A 25,716-nucleotide genomic window follows, 5' to 3' on the forward strand; every position below is an offset into this window, starting at 1 on the left:
CAGTGTTCTCTCGTTACAGACAAAACTGTCCATTACCGGACAGTGAGCTGTAAGAAGCTCCTAGGCAGAGAAAATCTAAGGGTCAGCTGCTGGATTCGAACCCGGGACCTCCGCGTGGGAGTCCAGTATGCTAACCTCATAGCTAATCCCTTCCCTCTTATTTTTATTTTTCTCTTATTATTTTGTAATATAATATTTTCTACTCAGGTGGTGTTTGTGCTATTTATCACCTGTCAATAAATTTAAATTTATGTTTGCTTATTACAAATGAATTCAGTATAGATTATTTTAATTTTAATGGTGGCCGTTTTAGAGAACGTTTGGGTTTTATTAGCGCTCTTTTTGCTTCCCTGCATCCAAGCAACCCGGAAAGACATCGTAATCAAGGTAAGAATCATTCAATTAAACTTTTAAATCAAATTAAATAGTTGTAACATTATTAGCTGCATACACATCAAGATGTGTAACAAGAAAAATATTTTATCAATAAATAATTCATTTAAAATTCAATGGTTCCATTCTCTCAAATGAAAATAGTATTAAGCAAAGGTTGCTATTAATAAAAAAAATTGGATTGACATAGTTTTCCAGTTTTAGAAAACCTAGTAATTTTTTAATGAACAGTCAACCTCTTCGTTACACATTATCGCAGTTTTAAATTAATTATTTTTTCCATTGCCCCAATTTTCACTTAGTTTTTATACATTTAATGTTGCGCATTTTTATTTTTTACGTTTGTAGTTTTTTGAAACTGGAAATACCGACTGAATCTGCGCGTTATTGTATGGCATAATTTTAAACTAAATTCTCAGCAAGTTCAAAAAATGGTGAACACTATTATCGTACATACGTCCACAAGAATAAAACACTTACTCTTATAGTACAACAGGAATTAATAATTATAACTATGGAATTTATTTCTGTAGTAGCTGAAAATACAGAGTATACCTTTAAAGTTTGAAATGTTACCATTGAAATTTCTTCTGAATTTAATATATTATCTATCAATTAATAATCCATAGAAAAGCGATTTAGTTATAAACCGTTAAACCAAATGAAATCATTTATTTACGTTAAAGAATTCCACCAGAACTATCTATTTATATCAGAATGTTAGAAAGTGACACCTAGTTTACTTGATCGTGGGAGAGGTCCCTTGTCGCCGCAGGCCACTTAGGCCTTTCTGACAGTTAAATCGGTCTTCTTTAATTTGTGTATATCACGCAAGTCCTGCAGAACTTGGAGTTTTTGTACTTTAATTCTTAATTCTTTGTAGCACTCCTACACTGAGAAGGATCCGACCCAATTCTTCTTTCAATGGCTCAACAATGTGGTACCTTATTTTTTTCCCCCACTTTTAAACAATTTTTTTTTTTCTCCAGAGCGCTGGGCTACTCCCTATAGAACCATTAGATGTGGGCTTTAGTATCTGTAAGTACAATTGTTTTTTATATTCAATAGTTTTGTAACTTATTAGGAATTCTTTTCAGACAAGAATTATTTTATAAATTGTTTGTAGATAGTTTGATTAATCATTTGATTAAATAAATAGATACAAAAAGTAATAATACATTGTCAATTAAAATGACTATCCAAGAAAGAAAAGGCCACAGAGGAGACGGTTTAATTCAATGATTACACTCCCACTAATACTTTAACTTTATTTCTCTTTGTTAGGGTTAACGGGGGAAAATAAGAATACTGAATATATGTAAACAACAACACAATAATAAGAGTTATATTACAATAATAATTAAAGTAAACACATTTTACAAATTAAATTTTATCTTAAGGGCATGTACATACAGTCGAGAATAACACACTAATGATATTAAGATATAGGAAGCGCGCAGCTTCTCCCTTTGCCCCACTCTTCCAATAGTGACAATCAAGACTTGCTGAACGCTAGATATTTTATTTCCTTAACACTCTTGTATACACTTATCATACATTGTTAATAAACAAGTATTCAATTATACGAAAAACCAAAAAGAATTTATAAATTTTAACTAATAAACATATACTATTCTAAACCATCAAAAGTAAAATAAACTTTAGAAGTTATAAGGACTGAATAAACTATTCACTTTCTATTCTGTTTCTATTTAATGTATACCAGTATCTTATAATAATATTTTGGCACTTTGTTACAGTACAAAAAAGAAGTCATATTTTTGAGCATCTCTGTTTGCGTCATCCTGTTTACAGCACTATAGTAACGTGATTTGTTTTGAAGTAGGGGACATTACAGAAATTAATATTTCTCTCACTTAACCTTGGTACATTTATCTTTTCAAAGAGACTATAGCAACGGTCAATAATTTATAGAGAAATCTTAAATCAACATTGAACTTCTTTGCTCTAATAGTGGGAGTTAGTAGTTTCAAGTCGTTATCTAGCTCATGAAATGGGGTGCGAGCGAATAGAGTCACTAAAAGTCACAGATAGCTAAAACTTAGTATCAAATGTGATATTATGTTTTGATACCATCACCTTATTATCACCTTCTTATACTTACGTTTCGACCGAACTCTGTTTTATGTAAAGTGTACTTAAAAACGCGAAACAGAGTCAACGGTACTATTTAAACGTCAGATAATATTTACCCACCAAACTACCTAACACTATTAATTGAAACTATTTGCTAAGCTTTTTTAGTTTCTCTATTAGTTTTTTATTGTTATTGATAACCCCTTATAAAATGATAATTTCTGGGATAAATAGTCAACAAAAATAATATGTCTTTAAATGCGTTTTGGTCTAGGAAAAACTGTTGGAGATAAAACAGAAAATTATTTTTCAACTATTGACAAAGTTCTCTTAGTATTGGCGTAGTTTATTTACAACTGTCTATTGGCTACAAATACATTAGGTGACCTATGACAGATAAAGCAAAATGGCTTGAAGGAATTGAATGAGAGCCACCTGTCGATGGTCGCTATAACAGATTATTGATAATGAATTCAAAGGATGTCCTTTTTTTCCATGCGATCAGGTAATCGCAAAACCGTCAACGCTTCAGACTTTGTTGAGGATTTGAAGCGAGGATAGTTTAGGAGAGGTTAGCGCGTGAGTGGGGTTGTACTTTTAGGTCAGTTTTGAATAAAGTATGTTGCGACGGAATTTGGCTAGCTCAAGAAAGGTGCGTTAATGATGGTGCGTAGAATTTTCCATTGGCGGTTAAGATTAAAGCGCTCATCTTAGCGGGTTAACTAAGTGAATATCAGTGGAGGATAGTTTTTGAAATGTTTAGATTCCTAACTCAACATACTCACTAAATCAAACCGTTTCTTAAAGACATCTTTTATTTTTTTAGTATTCAGGGAAAATTTATAACGCCGACCTATCTGAATTTTTTGCACGATTCATGAGCAGAAAAAGTTAAGCAAAATGAAATATGCAATTGATTGGCGTAATTGTTGAAAACTAATAACTATTTAAACTTTGAATCGGATAAGCGAAAAACGTTTAAATATTTCTCTGAAAATAAATATTTTTCCAGCGAAATAAAAAAAATGTATTATAGAAAAAAAAATCACATAGAAAGCAGATTCGTAAAACGAGAGAATAAAGATCAACTAGAGTTCATTGTTCTCAAATATATCAGTTCTGTCAGTGAAGAAAAATCGCTCTATTGTAATCTAAACTTAAAACAATAGTTGCAATTACTTTCTATGTAGAGTTATCTATTTAATAAGCAAGTAAGAAATTGTTAATTGCTATCGGATTTAAATATTTGCATCGCTAATTAGGCGACCTTAAAAAAAATTATTTCACATAATGGTTTCATAAAGTGTTTTAGTTCATCAAATTAATTATTTTTTTGAGTTTTTGATACTTTCTAAGCTGTTGTAATCCAGAAGGGTCAATGAGCTTCTTTAACTTATTATTCTCTTTTGGTAGGATTATTCTGAGCAGTATCTTATTGATTCTAGCGGCAATTAACATATTCATTAGCTTTCTAAAATAAAAATATATATCTTAGGAAATTGTTTAAAATAGCAGAGGAATCTATCTTTATTAATTTATAGTTTCATTTCCTCTTACTTTGATAGAAAGTGCTGCTAGGTTCTTGAAGTTTCCAATATTCTTTAGTTTTCCATTACTTTTTGTGTGTTTATTCCGATCGAAAAAATTGTTTAGAAACTTATTTTAGTGAAAATCTAGAAATATACAGAGAGAGAGAGGCATAAACTTGCAGAATTATTATCTTCTCGGAATGTCCCTATACTTACAGAGACTGTGGACAGATCATATCACTGCCATTTCTCTTTATATCAAAATGTTTCATCCATGCATGAAGCTATTACGTGCGTTCGAATAATTAGGCAAATACCAGACTGAAACCTGTAGCAGCTTCTAGAATAGAATGGCTACTCAAATCACTTGAATCCTACTTTAATAGAGATTATCTCTTCTTAGCTTTGCAACAATGTTGTAGAAAGTTCACTTTTTCCACTAGAGACATGTATATGGCTGATCAGACTAGTCGGTCTAGCTTTATTAAACAAGTTGTTAAACTGTAATAGACTGATTAGATCTGGGCCAAGGTTGCTGCATAATAAAATTATATTTGCATTACATAAAAATTGAAACAGCTGTATGAAATATATAGCTAAATAAATAAATACAAACACACATACTCACAAAGAGAAGTGGAAAGGATGGATACTCTTAGAAAGTTGTAAAATATCTGTGACGCAACCCTCCTTCCATCGATAGTTTGCTATCTTATGAATTTTTCCCCTTGTCACAAGGACACAGGGTCCTTAGTACTGTATCATTATTTATATTTATTAAATTTATATTTAAAATAGTTTAATAAATATTAGCTATAAGACAATGCAAAATAAAATAGTTTGATAAATATTAGCTATATTTTACGTTGTCTTATCTATACAAAGTTCCTCTACCTTTGCCACAGCTAACCTTCCTCGCCTCATAAATCAACGTAAGCCGAGTCTAGGGCGAATATCTAGACGAGAACTTAATTAGACGCCAATAAATCACAGTGGCCCAAAAAATTCGATAAATTATCTTAAGATAATATCTTTGGACTTTAATATCGACCGAATATTCTGAACATGATCTTCCCTTATGATCAGTCCATCATGAAATTGTTGCATTCTTCTCTATCTTACAATCTGTTCAAGATGGGTTTGGTACGACTCTCCGTTAAACACTGATATCACTTTAATCCACAAAATTCAGCAAGCGATCCAATACGATCGCGACAAACCCAAAAATCATCTTTAATACCAAACTTTAAAATCATAAGGACTCTTTCTTGTTCTTTACTCATCATTTAAGAATGCAAAAAAATCCTTAAATACTTCTGCTCTAAATTCCATCCATTTTTGGAAACTAAATAAATACGAGTCTAGATACGTATATCATCATCAAGTCGGGACCATCAAAGGGAAAAGATGCGTCTAATGTTGCCAACCTGTCCTCATTTTCCATAACATGGGCGTGGAAACCAGATCAGAAGAACATCCTTGGTGGAATTTTTTTTTCTAGTCTCTGAAACATTCCAGGACAGATTTGGAGGTGAAAACAAGAATTTAGTGGTTTTAGCATATCCTTATTATTTAAACGGTAAAAAATTTTTTAAAAGCTGAGTTCGGTACCTGTTGATCTGAAATACGACCAAGAATGGCATAGCCTAAGGGTAAGGTTTGTCTTAAAATAGATTGCTGCTCTTTATATTCCATTTATCCAAATCCTAGCTGTGTAACATCTTAAATAAGTATTCAGGTTATCACTCCTGAAGGATTCACGTTATTTCTAAAATGAGATGTAACACCTGCTGGTGCTGACTCAGTTCATGATCTGACTAATTTCATTTGCTGTTGCTACTTGTAGTAGGATCCGCATTGATTTTTTATTCTGTACAAAAATTTTCTATTATCCTCGGTATTGTTAATTATTTCATTTTGCTGCTTTGAGTTAGTACGACTGATTGGGTCTTTCTTGGGTTGATATAAACTCAATTATTTTTAAACCTAAATTCAACATATACTTTACATTCAATTTGAATTAGTATCAATACAGCATCTTATCAATGAAATAACACCATCATTTGGCATACGCTCGCTCGAAAAACTCCGATGAATTAAATTTTATTAACATTTCATGCTGCACAACCCACCAAAGCATTGTGGAAAGACGTTCACTGTGAGGGCACCCCATGCCCATCTAGAAATTTTAATAGAAAAATAAAATAAAGTTCTATTTCTGAAATAAAAACTAAAATTAACAGTTACGGAACCTTCACCTTTTCTTTTGAGGCTATCATCCAGAGATCAAGACTTTCAAAAGCTCCCTTTCCATCAAAGAAGCACCTAGGCTGTATTCCTTTACCTCAAATGTTGATTCTACCCTACCAACCAAAGAATGCATTAGGGGCTTCTGTCGATTTTGCTAGTCTGTCCATGGTAACATTTTTTTTTTGTTAGTTTGTATACAGATTTTTTTTTTTTTTTTCAGTACCTAGTATGCCAACGTTTCAACTTTTTCAGCCTTTAAGATAAAAAACGTAAGACTGACAGGTACACTGTCTTAGTGCCAGAACGATTATTCTTTTCCGCTTTGGACCAATCTTACCAGTTAACGAGATTAGTAAAGAAATCAGGGCGCCTGTAGGTTTCTGAACATACTTGCAATTCTTGGTTTATCTGAAAAATGTATGCATTAAATTAAATAACAGATAGAGAAAGAATTTCTGAAGCGATCTGCACGTGATTAATAGTGTTTAACAAAACTACAAATATGAAATTAACTTGTGTAATATGAGCAGAAAGCATGAAGCCACAGAATTGTTGTGCCTAATCTTCGTAACACTGTCGACTCACTCTAATAGTTTTGAAATATCTCCACTTCAGATTAGATTCATTGCACAGTTTGTAATTACTTTTAGTTTTTGTAATTGTTTTTTAGCTATTGAAGATTTTTTCGTTTTAACTCATTTTAATTAATATGTTAATTAATGCGTTATTGGTATTAAGTTGTATATGTCGTCTTAAAAATGTTAAAAATGCAGCTGAATCATGCAGCTGGGGTGCTTGGTCTGGAAATATAGTGGCTTTAATATAGGATGAAATGTCAGATCAATAAGTTCCTTAGGTATGACTGGAATGTAATTTCTGTCAGTCATAATCCCACCGTAAGAAATATTTCATTCTTTGAATGTCTTTGAAAGAATTTAAAAGTTTAATGAGGGTTTTCAGGAATTCATTAAATCACAAGATTCCGTTAGTTGTTCAAGCTCTTAAACGAACCATATTTATTTATTTTTAATTTTTAGGATAGAAACACCCTTTGTGCCCTTCGCTCTAATTAAAAATAATTAATAGAAACTGCTACATAATTTTTTTTTTTTAATTTTGTCATACATCTTGTTAGAGAAAGGATTATAATCCATATTTTGAGAGCAAAAAAGTGCTTTTTACAAATACTAGTTCTTTATTAGAGTTTGAGAAGAAGTTTGACCCTCATAACTTAAAACAAAAAATAGCAAACATTCCTAATTTGATGCCACTTGCAGATCAAACTTGACCAAATGAAAACATCACTTCACTGAACAAATTTTTTTAGTTTTTCTCGAAAACAGTTGCTATTTCCTTTACATTTGGTAACTTTACTATATAAGAGTATATTATATTATACTATTTCCCCCCTTAGAAATTCGATTAGAACACTTTAGTTGAGGGTTGCAGGGACATTTCTCTAAAGAGTCATGCTCTGTAAGGTAATAATTAACAAGAATGCAATACAAAACCAACATTTCAACTTAGAAGATAATCAGCTGATGTATGGAGTAGACTTTTTATCGTTTAGCTATTTTTTCGAAAATGGATTGCATAATATTGTGAGCAACAATTTTTTTTTTTTACAAATTCGAAGTATCAAGAAAATGTAATGACTTTGAGTGAATGATCAGACTCACACGACAGCAGATTTTTTCATTCTTTATTTTTCACGACTTTCTTGAATTTTGAAAATTAATTTAGAGAACATAACTTCGGATTGCAATAAAATATCGTTACTTCTCTTCATGTCCATGGAGATTAGGGTAAATAGAGGCTCTCCTTAGAAAAGTGATCTATCACCATTCTGAGGAAAAACTTACGACGATGAACCAGCGAAACTGCCCGAAAATGGCTTCTGCTGACAAAGATTCGTCGTTGATTTGGCGGTAGTAGTCATGTACCCTTTTCAGATATTCAGAGAGTTTTTGATTTGATGAATAAGTGGTGCAGAGGTTAGAAACTGTCCATCTATTGCCATAAATCCAAGTTGTTCCATTTACAAGGCGTAGGAAATTTGCTAGGTTTAGAGCAAACCGCCTTGTGGGCTTAGAGCAGGTTTCCTAAACACTTATCAGGACAGTCATCAAATAATGGGTGTGTAATAAGTTGCAGGGAAACTCCAGACCAGAGGCTGGAGAAAATGTTTATTAGCAGCTACTCGCCTAAACTTAACGCAGCATTACTTCAGCAAGTCCGGGTGGCCATTACTATGATCTTGGGCATTTTTACTGGCCATTTTAGACAGCCATTGTGTAGGAAGAAGATGAAACAACATGGCAACAGGGCTGGTTTGGCTCAGGGTTCGGATCTTCGGTGAAGAAATATCCACGCCTTCATACTGGCGTCAGGAGATTTTCATCAGATTTCGAAGTCAGTCGAACAGACAAGACAGGAAAGGGTGCTCTAATTGGCGGATGTCACCACAGACCTAGACTTTCTAGACTTTCCGGCCAATCCTCGTAGAATCTTCTCTACATCCAGGTAGATGGAGATTTCCTTTATCAGTAGTGGAAATTGCAATAAAAGAAAATCATTTATTTGAGTTATTGCACCGCAGCAATATCTTTTGCTGGAAATTAGGTCAGTAGTCGAAAAGCTTGTGTTTTGGAATTCTTGTTTGCGTACGGTTCAGTATCTTTTTGTTTTACGATAAGAAGAATGGTTTGCGGCTAACCACATTCCTATCTCCAATTACCTATTTTATGTACATGATCAAAAGTGTGACGTAGTATATGTCCAGTATGAGCGGGCAGTGTTTAATATTAGAAATCCCAAGTTTTATCCATCATCTCTATTGATTTCTTTTGTTTTGACTTATTTTTAATGATTTCGTCATATAATTATAAAATAATGGTTTTTATTTATTATGGGTTTCCATTTTACCGTTGTTTGTAGATACCCAGTAAATTTGATATTTCATCTAAAGCTATTTTTAGATTAGAATTGTCAAATAACAGGTTTTATATAATCTTGCCACAAAAATTCTTAGTTTTTGTTAAGTGTGTCCATTTCCTCAAAAATTTCTCACCAACTAAAAAATATTAAAATAACGAAACATTATGTACTTTCATTTTTAAACTTAGAAGCAAAAAAGTGGCCACCCCTTGTAATTTGAAACGGCTTCTTATTGCTCATTAACTTTTCCTTATTTTACTATAAATTAAATGTAATAGGAATAATAAGGAATCAGGATGTCAATGAAGTCTGGAATTGTACATAAAACAAGATACTTAAATAAACATAAATTTCTCGCTGTTAAATTAGGTACACTGAAAAAGTTAAAAGTTTAAGATACTCGTATTTTTGTAAGGCATATTTCCATTCCTTGTATTTATCAATGTTGCAAAAGATGTGACACATAACTGATGAGGTTTTACATAAAATCCTCAGAGATATTTTTATGTTATTCACTCAGAGTAAATCTCAAGTCTCAGAGCGTTATAACGAGGTAATTCTAAGATTCGCCAGCCAAACTTCTTTGTTATTCTCAACAATCTGATACAATATTTTCAATCTAAATGTTTCTGAGATAAGTCTGACTTACTTTCCTTTTTTAGAACATTTTTCTTTTATTGGTTAAACAGAATATTTTTGAGCTCTAGTCTTATAATCAAAGAGATGAACCCACAAATAGAAACCTTATTTATTTTTAAAATATTTTTATCGAATCCACACTAATTCTCAGTAGCTGTGATTGAGACATTACTAATAAACTCTTTTTTAAAATGACAACCATAAAAACTACCAAAAAACTAATGTTTAATGGTTAAAAAAAATAAAATTATTTGATTCTATTTAAATCGAAAATTGTACATTTAACTTTTAATGATCCTCACACTTTCAAGCGTACATTTTAATGCAAATGTTTTTCTATTTCTCCTCGTTTTTTACGCACTTTTATAGGGTTCCTTCTTAATTTGGTTCAGATTCACATCTCACCAGCATCTAAGCTCGCTTTAAGGAATCATTCTTCTTTTGCTTTATTATTATTATTTATTTTTTAATCCTTTCAGAGACATCTTGAACGGAAAAAATATTTGTAATTACTGCTATTCATTAAATAGACTTTCAATTTTGAAGGTGATAAATAAGTTCTCTTTCTTTTAAGAAGAAATTATATCCATTGAAAGTGTTTAAATTTATTTTCTTTACACCGGCAAAAACCTAGATTGATACTTCTACAATGAGATATTAACAAGAAAAACAAGAAGTATGAAGAAGGATCTTCTATTAGGATTCCAAAAATTCTTTTTGCGCTAAAATCAATTAGTTTAAAATCTAATCAAATTAATCATTTTCAATTTGAGACAGTTTAAAATGAAAACAACTTTGAAGTGAATTCATAGAACATGTGTGAATGTATATTTTTTCTTCATTATGACTGAAATCTAAATTGAAATACTTATGAACGAATAAAACGTTTTACTAATTACTTGATAAATTAGAAATACAAATTCTATGACACTTAAAAATCTATAAAAGGGTTAAATATATATATAATTTAGATTTAAAAAAAAGAAAAGAAATGAAACTTAAAAACTCATTAAAAAATTTTGTATATCAATAAATAATTTACTTATCAACCTTGAAAATACCTTAATTTTTTTAAAATGTAAATTATTATTAAAAGTATTATTTGAAAAAGGCCATTTAATCCTTGAAAATAATTATTTATGGCAAATAAGGCGTTATTGTTTCATGACTAAGCAATAACCTATGAAAATCTAATTTTATTATTTTAACTATATTGAGAAGGTGTAACTTGTAAAAACAGCATTACAAAATGTTTAAACTTTAAGGTAACTCGAATTTGGGCTTCGGGTCGGTTGCGCCCAAACCCTCACAGACTTTCTTTCAGCACTTCAGAATATTGAAATTTTCTAGAAGCTATTTTGGTGGCAAAACTCGTTCTAAAATGTTTTAGTAAAATTGCACTTTCGATGAATCTTTATATTCAACATTAAATTTCGCTTATTGTATATTGCTTTCCAATTAGTATTATAAAGGAAATTAGGTCATCATTTAATTAAATGTCACTTTACTAAGAGTTATCGATCCACAAGTCAATTCAGAACATTAGTTTTTAAGTGTGTGTTAGTGTTTTTGTAGTAAATTAGTGGGCTATATTCCTTAATTGAAACTGAGAGACAGATTGCATGGGAAGCTCTTCGGACACCGAGTTTACCGCTCCTTAAAACTATTAAATAAACAGATGAGAACCAGTTTCTCTGGAAAATCACCAAAAAAGCAACCACCTCGAGATCGTTTCTTCTGCCTGGCGAATCTCAATTAAACAAACCCACACGGAGTACCTAAGGTCTTTGAGAAAAACCTTCAATGGTTGAAAGAAGACAGACCTGCTAACCTAAACTCGAAAGGAAGCCTCTGCTGATGAGCATGAAATAGCAATGAACGTCATTAAGAATGCAGACCTTATTTCAGCATTGATTCTACTGTAGATATTTTGCATTTTGTGGTGAGAAAAGTTACGTTAAAGGCTGCAACGTAATGCAAAAAGCAACAAGGTCAAGAGATCCTATGATCACGCAAAGCATCCTCGCCCTGACAAACCATTTCCACTGCTTCCGCTTGTAATAGATCACTCACCATTTCAACTCAGGAACGATAGTCGAGTAAATGAAAGTATATCTGTCGCCCAGATGGCAGCGGGAGAGTTGTCACTTTATCTTCACATCCCATTTCAATTTCAGGCGAGATCCCCACCTTAGCGCCTTTCTTAATGATTTCAAAACCCGTTATTAGACTCTCTCGCCATTCATATCTGTGGTAAGACTCTTCTACCTAGGCTCCTTAAAGCCCTTAACCCAACATTCCCCTTCACTGACAGAACTCGATTTTTTTATTCCTGACTTCAAAGTTTACATGAAATACGGAGGATCTGATACGCTCATTCGCCAATCCCTTTCTCGCTCCCAAATTCTTCGTCACCTCCTTCAACCTTCCTTCTACTACCTTCAACCAACTGCTATTTTTCTTATCACAGAATCAGTCCTTTACACAGTCGCAACCAAGAATATGCCCTAACTACTTCCTTTCTTTCCTCTTATCACTCAGTCCTAGGTTCAGGTGACTAGGTACAGGTGGACTACAACGCTAAATATCCAGACTAGGGTAGAAGAATGACTAATTCTCGAGGTAATAAGTTCTACTACATCCTTAGAAGACATGTTATTACCTCGCCTTATCTTAATCCATTCTCTGTTCTAATAGATTGTGTTTTGACGATGCAAACATCGTTCATTTTAGAATTTACGACAAATCATTTCGCCAGTCTGTGTTATGGGCTGGATTCTCACATAAAAAAGAAGCTATAAAAAGAAGTATCGAAACCTATAATTTGAAAATAAGAAAAGATTTCAACTTTGAAGAAAATTGTTTGTATAAAACTGTCTGGATTAGAGTGAATATGATTGTAAGTGACCTTGCGATCTTGCTGACATCGCTCTGCAAAATCATTTTTCGGCTCATTACTCTCATTTGCCACGCTTTCCATTGTGTCCTTGATTTAGTTTATAATATAAAAGTTGATGTTTTATAAAAATCATTTTTCATTAGATGCTTAAAATAAGAATACAATACTATTATTTAACGTCATTCTAAACTCCGATTTTAGTTAATTTTGCTACCAAGGATGGAATAAGTAAATGTAAAATTAAATTAGGATCAAATGATGACAGAAATACGTTTCGGTAGTGCCGGAGCAGAAATCCTTTCATACTTTTCGTGGCAGCGCGTCTGTTCATACATCTTCAGGTCACTTTAGAACCAGTTTGACAACAACTCCACAATTGGAGTTGGCTAAAGAGAGATTAATATATTACCATTCTCAATAGACAGTTGTCCGAACAAATGAAATGTTTAAGTGTCTATGTAGTTAGGTTTGAAAATAATATGGTGTCTGCTGGCCCTTAGATTTTTCTCTTCCTAGGAGCTTCTAACAGCTAACTGGTACGGTGATGGATAGTATTGTCTGTAACGAAAGAACACTGTCCGGAGATCGGCAGTGCACTGAAAAATTCTCTAGGCGCCAATGATCTCAGATATTGACGCGCCTGAAAAAATAAAATGTATGACTGTTTTGTGACTTATGTTGTGCTTCTAAGATCTATTTATCACATTCAAATTTCAAGATTTAACTTATACGATAAATAGTAAGTTGGTCGTAGTTAGTAAAGTTACAGTTACTATCATAGCTTATGTGCATTAAACCAAGTTGTGGTAGGGAGTGACAACAGTTATTTTGTTAGCAACACATTGTTTCATTAATTGGTGATGATTTTCGCGTTGATTACATATAACCTAAAGACATACAGTTTAGAACGACTTGGCTTAATGTTTCTCAGTCCATTATTTTCATCTCGAAGCTCGGAATAATGGTTCCGTTCCAAACGAAGCCTCGGATTAACTTACTGCCGACCTGAGCATAGAGCAACAATGGAGGAGTAGACTTCCTAGTTAAACCAGGTTTAAAAAGGATTAAATAGATAATCTTATCTTTAGGGCGATTTCAATGCACTCATCCAATATAGCCCAGAAAAGTAGAAATATTCTGAATATGCTGAATGTTGGGTCTCCCTCAATGATTTCCCGATCAGTAGGAGGACTTTTCTGAACATCTGCAGTGGGCTTTGAAGGGGAGAAGTGTATTGGCACCAGGGAGAGGTTATCTCTCTCTGTTGGCTTTTAACTCTATGCCCAGAACTTATCGGGAGAAACTAGATAGATGTAAACCATAGGAGACACACAGATATATTCTGGGCCAGAATACTACTAATAATAATGAAAGTTAGGTGCATTTTTAATTTTATTTATAGTCTTTCGAATCATTGTCAGACAAAGGTCAGAAGTCTGCCGAACAAAATTTCTTTCCATTGAAGCTGAAGACGATCCTATCGACATCTCTACAGTACTATTGATTGTGAATGTTCAATTCTGAAGCAAAAATGTTGGATACATACAAGATGTTGGCGCTTACCAGTGATTTTAGTTTCAAACAATATTTGTCAAAAATAGTTCTCAAATCTAGAGATAGAAGATGTTAGTCTGCTGGAGGCGGTCAAATAGGTATTTTTTTTTTTTTTTTTTAGATCAGGGGTACTTTTGTCAAGGGGAGTGTTGAGGAGAAATTAATATGTTAATAAAGTATGTCAGTTTTAAAGAGAAATCACATTTTTACAAGAAGAATTCACCTTTTTTGCGACTCGTATTTTGATGTATTAACTTTGCTTAAAAAGTAAATGAAATGATAAATTTGTTAAATGTTAAATGATAATTAATAACTTAGATCAAAATGTGACGCAGTTACGCGATAATTCATTAGAAAATTATTATTTCAATGAGGTGGCGTCTCTTATCATCACATGAATTACTTGATGAGCCAGCAGTATATGTATTTTTCTTAGCACTTTTAAGTTAGAGGCTATATCAGAAAATCTGTGAGATTAATCACTATTAAACATATTATCACTAAGTATAATGTAAATAGCAAACTGAAATTCCATATTATGGCCTGCAAAAATTATTCCTACTTTTAGAATGTTAATTGTAAATAGAATTATAAATTATTATTATTATATTATATTAATTATAAATAGAATTCATTAGATTTCGAAACTCATAATAAAACATATCATTTAATTAAACATTTAAAATTAATTTAATATAATTATTGTTACACATATAACAAATAAATTTCGTTAATAACAATTAGTTCAGGGGGTGACATTGAACTTCTATTGAAGGATAATTAATTTCATAAATTAGCAAATTAATAGAACGTAAAAATATAATTGTGATCACTAAAAAATTAAAATTCGATTGTCTCGATATTTTTATTATTATTGTGTTTAACCGATTAAATTAAATATATTTTTTTAATTACTACGTTTAAAGTAAATAATAAATTGACAAAAGGAAGGGCATAAGATAAGATAAGTCGTTTTATTTAAATTTCTGAGCACAAATATGCCAATTGTTTCAATTTTCTCTAATTAATTCAAAAGTAAATAGTTTTGTAAATGTTTATTTGAAAAAAAACAGATTTTTTTTATTATTATTCGAACCTTTATGAACGAACAATTTATTTATCTCAGGTGTTTCTATTTTTGTTTTGAAATTTAATTCAGTCTAGTCACAAATTCTTTGTCTGAGTATTATGTTTGAAGTTTTTTTTTTCTCTGTCTCACCCAAATTACGCTTATTTCTATTTATTTATTGTATTTTTTTAAAGATTTTTAATTACAATAACTTTCTTCATTTTAATCATTTAAAATAAATTTACTGCACCATTTATAATGCATTAATGCTCACAATGCACCAAATGCAAACTATTATTTCAATTTGTGTGTTTGCTGGTTGGTGGATGATGAATTAAAAGATTTAATGTGCTGTTTGCAGTAAAGATATGAGAGTGGCTCACAGTTTTCTATACCAGGTACTCCTAGTAAAGCAGCCTCTGCTTCTTCTTAATATGAAAGAAGAGCTAAACACGATTCAGAACACATCTATCCTCAATAACTTTATTGAGAAGTCACCATCAATCAAAGAAAGTACTACTACCTCAAATGTTCTACAGTCAAAAGTAGATTCTCTTATTGCTTAAGATGAGGTGCTCCTTTCAAAATAAAGTCTCAGAGCTAGCTAAGGTAACATTTGTAAGATGTTGATACTGACTTTAAGAGATAAAACTGTGGAGATTCATTAAATTCCCCTGTTTCAGTTATTTTGAACTAGGTGTAATTTGTTTTCAACTTGATTTGTTATGATTGTTTAATTAATTTTTAGTTGTACATTTATGGTGCCATAAATATTTAATTTATATTTTGCTCTCTTAAATAATCAGTTTAAAAGAGTTTAAGTTGTGTTAATAGATGATTGTAAAGTACTTTTAACCAGTTTAACGGTGTGCAAGAACAATGTAAATATAATTTTTTTTTTTTTTGTTAGTTTTTTTGTGCAAAACATTCATAGTGACCTCTAACCTTCAGTTCTGTAAGTATTTGACCTTCTGAGTGTAAAACCAAGTGCTAAGACAATTTCTCACCCCTCTTTATTTATCTTCCAATTCTCCATTCTCAACTCTAAAGATGAGTCTCAGCAACGCATCTAACTCCAAATCATCTCCCGCCAGCTTATCTACTTCCTCTGTAAGTTCAAAAACAACTAAAAAAAGAACAATCTCACCTCACTGCTCTCCCCCCAAAGACAAAAAGAAAAATGCTCCGCCTGCAGCAACTACGAAAACAAGCCTAGCAAGCAAACCCACTCTGTTCCCCGAGCTGAATCCAGAGCCTAGCAGTGCAACTGCAAATTCCATGCCAGACACAATAGTAGCTCCAGGAATACTCACCTACAACCCGTTCACTCCCCTAGCTACTCCAGATGAAATGCCTGCATCTGTGCCTACTCAGTCTCAGAAAATACCGAAACCACCGCCAATATATTTAAAAAACGTAACCAAGTACGCTGATCTTTGTAAAGCACTGACACAGTTAATTGGTCCAAACTGTTTTACATGCAAAGCCCGAGCAACTGATTTAATTATACAGGCGAAAACAGTTGACGGCTACAGACAAATAATCCACTACCTCAGGGAGAAAAAAGCAGAATTTCATACCTACCAACTTGAACAGGAGAAAGCATATCGGGTAGTAATAAGGTATCTGCATCAAAGCACACCTCCCGATTTAATAAAAGAGGAACTAGCGGAACATGGGCATATTGCCCGCAGTATCACTCCAGTTATTCATCCTGTTACAAAGCAAACATTACCACTTTTTTTCGTTGACCTCGAGCCAAATAATAATAACAAGGATATTTTTGACCTAGAATTACTTTGCTACACGAGAATAACAGTTGAGGAACCTCACAAACAGCGGCTTATTGTGCAATGTAAACGTTGCCAAGAATATGGTCACACCAAAAGTTATTGCCAGCATCGACCAAGGTGCGTCAAGTGCGCTGGCGAGCACTTCACTCAAGAATGTGGCAAGCTCACCATAGAACGTCCTAAATGCGCTCTTTGTGATGGAGAACATCCTGCGAACTATAAAGGATGCATAGTCCACCGGGAACTTCAACGCTCAAGAAGAAGACCGCCAGTTTACGACCATCCCTCAGCCCTCAACAGAGTAGCTGCGTCTGTTCAGCAACCTGCTGCTTCGGCCTCATCAGGGAACCTCCCACGGAACAACATTTCAGCCAACGTCAACGATTGTTCATCTTATGCCCGAGTGGTCGCGGGTCCGCCGCCGCATCAGCAGTCAGCCTCTCCTTCCGACATTACAACTTTGCTAAATTCTTTCCTTTCTGACTTCAAATCGCTCCTTACTCCCCTCGTCACTCTTCTCACCACCGTTGTCAACACCTTACTTCCCCGTCTCGCTCCTTAATGCCTCTAACTCAGTTCTCTCTTACTATATTATTATGGAATGCAAACGGACTAACTAACCACAGACAAGAGCTGGACATCCTCCTACACGACAGACGGATAGACATTGCCCTTATAACAGAGACCCACTTCACTGAAAACACGCTTCTACATCAATGGCTACCAAACCTACAGAACTGACCATCCTGATGGTACTGCACATGGCGGTTCTGCTATTCTCATAAAAAATTCATTATCTCACTTTCCCATTCCATACAATGCCTCAAACTACATACAACCTACTGTGATCTCTCTCCAAAGTGAACCCTTCCACTACAACATTGCTTCAGTGTACTGTCCACCTAATCACACAATCCTTCAAAACCAATTTCTATCCTTCTTCCAGTCTCTGGGTCCCAGGTTCATAAGCGGTGGGGACTACAATGCGAAGCATCCTCGCTGGGGTAGTCGGGTGGCAAACCCAAGAGGACGCCTACTCTACAATGCACTCTCTCTAACTAGCTACTCATACATATCACCTTCTCAACCAACTTACTGGCCGACTGCTCCCAATAAACTCCCTGACTTGCTTGACTTTTTCATCTGCTCTAACATCTCATCATTTCATACTCACTCATTCACCTTAAATGAACTCTCCTCTGATCATAGTCCAGTCATCCTCACAATAGACATCCACCACAAACTTAGACCACCAAAACCAACGCTAATAAACGGACCTTTAGACTGGGACTTCTTCAGAGACTTACTTGAGAAGAAAATTGACCTCAAAATACCTCTCAAAACACCCCAAGAATTAGACAATACCGTTGATCACTTCACTGCCGCCATCCAGCAGAGTATCTGGCAAGCGACGACTAACTGCACTGCTAAAAAACCTGCTCGCATACCTTATAACTTACCCCTCTATTTGCGCACACTCATAACTAACAAACGACGAACGAGATCTCTCTGGCAACGTACAAAATACCCATCTCATAAACAACAACTTAATCACCTGACAAACCAACTTAAAAAAGAACTCCGTAAATACTACAACAAACAATACACCGAATATACCAAATCTCTGACTACTGAAGACAACTCCCTTTGGGCTGCCACTAGACGTATTCTAAAATTTCAACCTACCTCCTCTTCTCTTCGTACTACTGACGGTTCCTGGGCTAAATGTGACTCGGAAAAAGCTGAGCTATTTGCAACGCACCTTTCAACTGTCTTCATTCCGCATCCTGACGTTCTCAACTCACAACATACTCAAGACGTTATTAGGGACTTAGACATACCTTTACCTCTTTCTATGCCTCCAAAACCGTTCACACCCTCCCAAGTCAAGCAAGTCATTATTAATCTCAATAAAAAAAAGAGCCCTGGTTACGATCTAATTACTGCCAACATCCTACTCCAACTACCCAAAAAAGCAATAGTCTTCCTCACTACCATTTACAACTCTATTCTCAGAACTACTTACTACCCTATACTCTGGAAATTTTCTACAGTTCGAATGATACCCAAGCCCAACAAACCGACTCAACTACCTTCTTCCTATCGACCGATAAGCCTACTGCCTCTCTTGGGCAAAATATTCGAGAGACTTCTGTTACCACGCCTCTACGAAATTACAGAATCTCTCGAAATTATACCGGACCATCAGTTTGGTTTCAGAAGCTGCCACTCGACGATCCAGCAGGCCCATCGTGTTGTAGACACCATCGCTTCTTCACTCGAGCGAAAACAGTACTGCGCTGGAGTATTCCTCGATGTTTCGCAAGCCTTTGACCGAGTCTGGCACGAAGGTCTACTGTGGAAACTAAAACACATCCTTCCTAGCACTTATTACCTCATACTCAGCTCTTACCTCTCTGACAGATTCTTTCAAGTTCTTCAAGGCACTACTCACTCTTCCATCTATCCCGTCCTTGCTGGTGTGCCACAGGGAAGTGTCTTAGCTCCTCTTCTTTACACAATCTACACTGCCGACTTACCTTCTAACCTTAATACCTCTATTTACACCTTCGCTGACGACACTGCCATTCTCTCCACACACTCTGACCCTATCCTCGCAGTACGCTCACTACAGTCCCACCTTCACTCAATAGAACCTTGGTTAGAAAACTGGCGTATAAAAATTAACCCAACTAAATCTAAATACATAGTCTTCACACTCAAACGTCAAACTCCGCCACCTGTCTTCTTACATCACACACCTATCCCACCAGCCGACCATGTGCGGTACCTTGGAATGTACCTAGACAAGAGACTTACCTGGAACCCCCATACGAGACTTAAACGTACCGAACTAAACAAACGATACAAACTTCTATCCAGGCTACTCGACAAACGCTCAAAACTCTCACTACAGAACAAACGACGACTCTATACAGCCCTTCTCACACCAATATGGACTTACGGACTCGAACTTTACGGTACAGCTAAAAAATCCAACCTCAATAGACTACAAACACTGCAATCCAAAATTCTCCGCCGCATACTAGACGCTCCATTCTATGTAAGCAACCACACTATACATACAGATCTCCAAATTCCACTTATCTCCGAACTTGCCAAAATTCGATACAAAAATTTTCACCAAAAACTCTCACTGCATCCCAACCCTTTAGCTGCAAACCTGTCTACAACTACGCTACCCTCCAATCCTCGAAGACGGCTGAGGCGCCGTTGGCCCCGTGACCAACTGGGTGACTAACGGCGGCCATCAATGGATGACCGTCATTCACGTATGCCACGCTATTGACATACTTTCATCGCATTTACCTATTGTACCTGTAGGTACAGGTGTAAATTTCATTAAAAGGATAATAAAAAAAAAAAAAAAATATTTAATTAATAATAGCAAATAAGAATTTATTTTTGTTTCCTCAGATTAGCGAGGTGATTTTGTTGTATGTAAAAAGTTTATTTTTTATTTTTATTTATTTATTTATTTATTTTTCTTTGGCACTTTAGGGACATAGGTCTCAGAGCATAAAGAGTAAATGTTTCTTTGTTTTAGATCTTCAAGGATCTATCTTTAATCTGCTATACATATCCGAAATGATGAGTTTTATTTTTTAAAAATTCACCAAATGGTTGATCTCTAACTTGGTGCAATTTAAAATGTTTTTTTTTTTTTTTCAACGTGAGAATTAATTCTCAGCATTTATTTGTATATTTATGAAGTTTTATGGTTTGAAATAACATTAAGGGTGCAGCTTGACTCGATTCTGGTTCTTAAGAATTGAAGGTGAATCCATCTAATAATGAAAGATGAGTTTAATTAATTCATTTATTATTCGTACATAAACAATTGCAAAAAGAAATGGCAGCATATTTCTTTAAAGTTTCGTAACTTTCCCCATTGTGAAAGATTGGGAGCGTCTGAAGCTGAACGTTTGCGAGCGAAAGAAATCGAGAGAAAGTGAGAGAATGGTTCAAAGTGAAGTCTTTATGAAATAAACTTAAAATTTACACATTTAATAACTTTGTAGATTTTACTATGAAAAGTAACGGGATGTGTGAATATTTAAAGTGGCTGTAGTCTATGGCCAGGTAAAAGTTTTGAAATCAATATTTTTTCTAGACGGAGCTCGTAGCATTGTGCAACTTTCCTTATTAGTCAACCACCAGGAAAGGTGGACCAACATTACCCTCTCTCGCTTAAAATTGAAAAACCGGTGCTAACAGCATTTCTTGTCATTATGACCTTGGAAGATATTGAATTATTGCATTCTAAAGTTTTTTAAACAATATAATAATAAAATTGGTTTCATTAAAATTCCTTTTTCATTGAACTCAACTGTAGTATTTCTTTACTTGCAGAAGTTCGTGATAAATCGGATGGTAAACAGTGAAATGAAACAGTACTAATACTACAGAGGCCTTGATCTCTGACATTTAACAAACCAGGACATGATAGAATGATTTACTGATGGAAGTGATTTTGAATACTCTAGAGCGTTTTAAAATTTATAGAATGAATGCAAGAAAATGATTACAGAAGGAGTACGTGATTTTAATTTCGGTTAAGCTATAAGGATGGCAGGAATATAGAGTACTGATCCATCCATTAGTTGTAGTTTATGTAAATAGTTGGATATAGTAGAGGGATGAATGAGTGAAGCGAATGTATTTATAAGTAAGAATGGAGAGTGAGTGATATTCTAGTGATAAGCACCTAGACGATGCTGGCTGGATGGCGACAGCCAATGCCTAAAAAAAATAAAATAAAAAAATTTAAATGCACTAACCGACATTTCTTTAGGACAATAAATTTCAAAGGAAGGAGCGATCAGATTAGAGATTGCCTTGGATGAAACTGATTGAGATTAAGTAAAAAACTAGACGAAAACAAGTTCTTGAATAACTTTAAAGAAGGGGATTTCGGATGTGAGGGAACTAAAGAGATTTTAAAAATGGAACAGCATAAGGGTTTGGAAGAATAGGAAATTCGAACAGATTAATATGCTATTATATATTCCAATTTCTTAAAATTAAGCAATCTATGAGAATATTAAGTGGAACTGAAAAAAAAAATGAAAAGAACTGCGAAAAAAGTTTTGTTGAGCTGATGGGCATATTTTGCCCTTTTGTGAAGAAGAGCCTTGGCCAGCATAGGCTGCTTCGAAACGTAAGAGCTATCATGAGGAAAAGTTACTGATAGATTTCTGGAAGAGAAGCCTGAACGAGCAATGTGTAAGGAAATAGTTGAGGATTTTGTAAAAAAAAGAGGCTTATTTAAGAAGAGACAACCCCAAGAAAGGAAGATAGATGAAGAGGAATTCGTATCAATATTTGACCCTTTTTACTAAATTTTTGTTTTTAACTTACGAAGTAAGGAATAACTAATTTTCAAATACTCTACAAGCCAATCACATTGTTCTGGTTGTTACTACGACTGTCACATGCAGTAACAATTACCAATTGTTACATCATTCTATATTTAACTACATACAATATCATGTAAAATTTTGTCACTTTAATTTTATTTTTTCATGAATAATTTACTCTTATTATTTGATGTGTGATGATTATTTTACATTTAAGATAAAGATAAAAAATAATCTTTCACATGTTTCAAAGCATATTCATTTTTATTCAAATTTGTTCAAGTCAACTTAAAAAAAAAATTGCAGAAAATGGAATAAATCTACAAAATTTAGCACTGACCAATAGAATTTACTGTATCCATGAATGAATCCTCTCTTAACTCTGAAATAGATATGCATAATTGGTAATTGTTCAGATTAACTGTCCCTAAAGAAGAATATATTGATATGGCATAGGGCCATTTTCATGCCCTTCTACTGTTTATTGGTGCGGTCAGTTATTTGGTCATCTTAACTGCTGCCTGAGCATAATAACCGCAAATTCATTGCTAAAAAAAAAGAAGAAAAGAAGTTATTATTTTAGTAATATTTCCAACACAGAGATAGTTAAAAAAGTTTCTCACACTCATTTAAAGTAGAAATAACAAGAAATTGCTTCCTAAACACATTCTAATTCGTAACAAAAATAATAATATTGTTCTAGTCAATAAAGTATTACGTTTTCATTAAAATAAATATATTACAAAAGTTTGGTTATAAATTTAAGAAAGCATGTACACATTCCTTTCACAAAGGAAGTATGTATTGCTTAATTTCAAATCCCCCACTTTTACTCAGATACTTTTACTTTTAGATAAAACTAAATAACCAAAAATATTTTTTGAATAACGGTTTAAATAACTTTATATGTAATTCAAAATGAGGGAAAAATATTTAAAAAATAAAACTCAAAATAATACTTGGTATACAATGGAATGAGTTCGAAATGCGAAAGAACCAATCTTCTAATAGTTGCACATCAACTAACATTGCATTAGGGAAAATCAAAGGTAAAATATTGAAAATAGTTTTGTTATAAAGTATGATCGAATAAGCTCACGTTCCTGACTATTCCTGTCCTGAATTACTGCAATAATGGGTGGGAGACATTGGCTTCTCAAAACCCAGGACATATGATTGCAAAATTACTTTAGTGTGGAAATGCACTTGATACTAGTCTACCCAATCAACGTCCTTTCGCAAAGGGTGCAATGAACCTTAGGTGTTCCGCCAGTTGAAATGACTGTTTTAGATTATTTCGAGCGAGGTAAATGTAAAAACCTGCGCAGAAACAGTTTTTTGCTTTTGTTTTTCAAAATTCCAACCAAATCCTTTTGACATTCTACAAAGCAATGTTTTAAAAACAGGCTGCTGGCCAATGATAAGTGAACAGGACTCGGAACTGAGTAGAAAAATTCATAATAAGTTAATTTATTGTGAAATTAATTAAAGAGCCAATTTAATCGTCATGTACCGCAAAAATTAAATATTTCTTAAATCTGTAAATGTAAATTGGTGTTTGATCTATCAACATAATTAGGTAAATATCTCATAAAGAAGATAAGAAGTAGACGTGTTAAGCGACACGAATAACTCATTATATCAGAACCTACTTTTGGAAGACGGAAGGTGCACTCAATATGACGATTGTAACTCTTCTCGGTTAATCACTATATTTTTCAAGTGAACACCTGATAGTGTTATTTGGAAAATCATTACATCATTGAAATAATTTTGTTATTAATTAGTAAAAGACACATTTGCTCTACCAGCTATTGACACTCTATGAATTATTGTTTGGTTTAAATAACAAACATTTCGCATTCTAAAGTTACAGCGACCTTGATATTTTCTTGATAACCTTGGCGATATTTATTTCACGTATAACTTTATTTCATATTGGCGTTTATCGTCGAGTGCTTGTAGAGATTACCGTTTCTAAAACTGGCCGGTTCACAAAGATTTCCTCATTCGGTCCAGTGTTCAGCTGCCCTACATACCAGACATTCACTCGTTTTATTTTGCTTTCTCTTTCCGTTTCATTCTCTTTTAGACGTTTTAAAAGTTTCTGTGATAATTGTAGTAGACTGTAAGATCTTTTTCACAACTTTCTTATTTTTTTTATTATTTATTTAAATTGTGTGAACACTGAATGCTAGTTTGGACTCTATTTAAAAAAATTTGTCTTACAGACCAGGAATGAAAACATTTACATACGGGTATATTGTAGAAAAATACTGAAATGAGTTTAACGGAAACTCTTTGGCGACCTTCAAGAATATAATTATAGAATTCTCGAAAAAGTTGAACTGGTGGGACAGTTGCATTTTTGGAGGATTGTCATTCCTCCAATTCGGATTTTAAGATACAAATTTGATACTTTTAAGCGGGGAGAAAAATGTTCTGCGACCTGCGTAGATTATACATGGATTTGAACTTACAATAATATAGCGTCACATTAGAGAAGAGCATAACTTCATAACTCCACGAAGTTCGTCAAAAATGTTTCAAATAAAAATTTTAGATGTACACCAAATTGAAAGAAGATTGTTGAAAGCGGTTGCAGAAAAAATCTCTTAATCCCATTATGTAATCTTTTAATCCGATTTCCTTACAAGGAAGTTTTTTACAAAAGTCGAAATTCTGGATGTATTTTAATTTAAAAGTCGTTGGAGCTATTTTGGAGAAAATCTGAAAAAACTGAAAACTTGTTTGTTTAAAATATTATTTCCAGTTAATCGGTTTTGATGGAATACTTATTATCCAGACCCCGTGGCAATAATCTGTTGTGAGATACAGTGGATACTCCGCATATTTACTTTCTTGCACCCAGGAACTCTAAACATGGTTATTTCCGATGAAAGCCTAAAAACAAAAATCTGTCCATACCAGAACATTGTTTTTGCAAGCTGTAAGGGAAAGCAGCAGTGACTAGCGTCCTCAGCTACTAGATAATACGGGCCTATTTTAGAGGTGTTAGTCTGCCATCGACAAAATTCGATTTAGGGAAGTGTTGAAACGATTATCATCAAATTTGGAAATTTCTACATATTTTCTATTTTCATTGTGTCGTACTGATGATAAAATTTATCAGTGGCACTTTAGAAGAAATTACTGTTATCAGAAGTGCTTTTAA

General features: G+C 33.7%; 1 protein-coding gene across 3 annotated transcripts in view; it reads left to right on the forward strand.

Moving 5' to 3' along the window:
- The first annotated feature begins 230 nt into the window (after nucleotides 1–230).
- Nucleotides 231–25,716, forward strand: part of LOC141459355 (uncharacterized) — an 80,363-nt gene continuing 54,877 nt past the window's right edge. For all 3 annotated transcript variants that reach the window (XR_012461459.1, XM_074138367.1, XM_074138379.1), the window contains exons 1-2: nucleotides 231–387; nucleotides 1,383–1,431. Coding sequence is in view for 2 of the 3 variants with exons in the window: in XM_074138367.1 (XP_073994468.1) it covers nucleotides 298–387; nucleotides 1,383–1,431 (139 nt within the window). In the remaining variant the exon portion in view is untranslated. The remainder of the gene's footprint in view (nucleotides 388–1,382; nucleotides 1,432–25,716) is intronic.

Source organism: Rhodnius prolixus, unplaced genomic scaffold (assembly GCF_049639745.1).
Source record: "Rhodnius prolixus isolate KJV_2025 unplaced genomic scaffold, Rpr scaffold_1, whole genome shotgun sequence".
NCBI classification, from domain to species: domain Eukaryota; kingdom Metazoa; phylum Arthropoda; class Insecta; order Hemiptera; family Reduviidae; genus Rhodnius; species Rhodnius prolixus.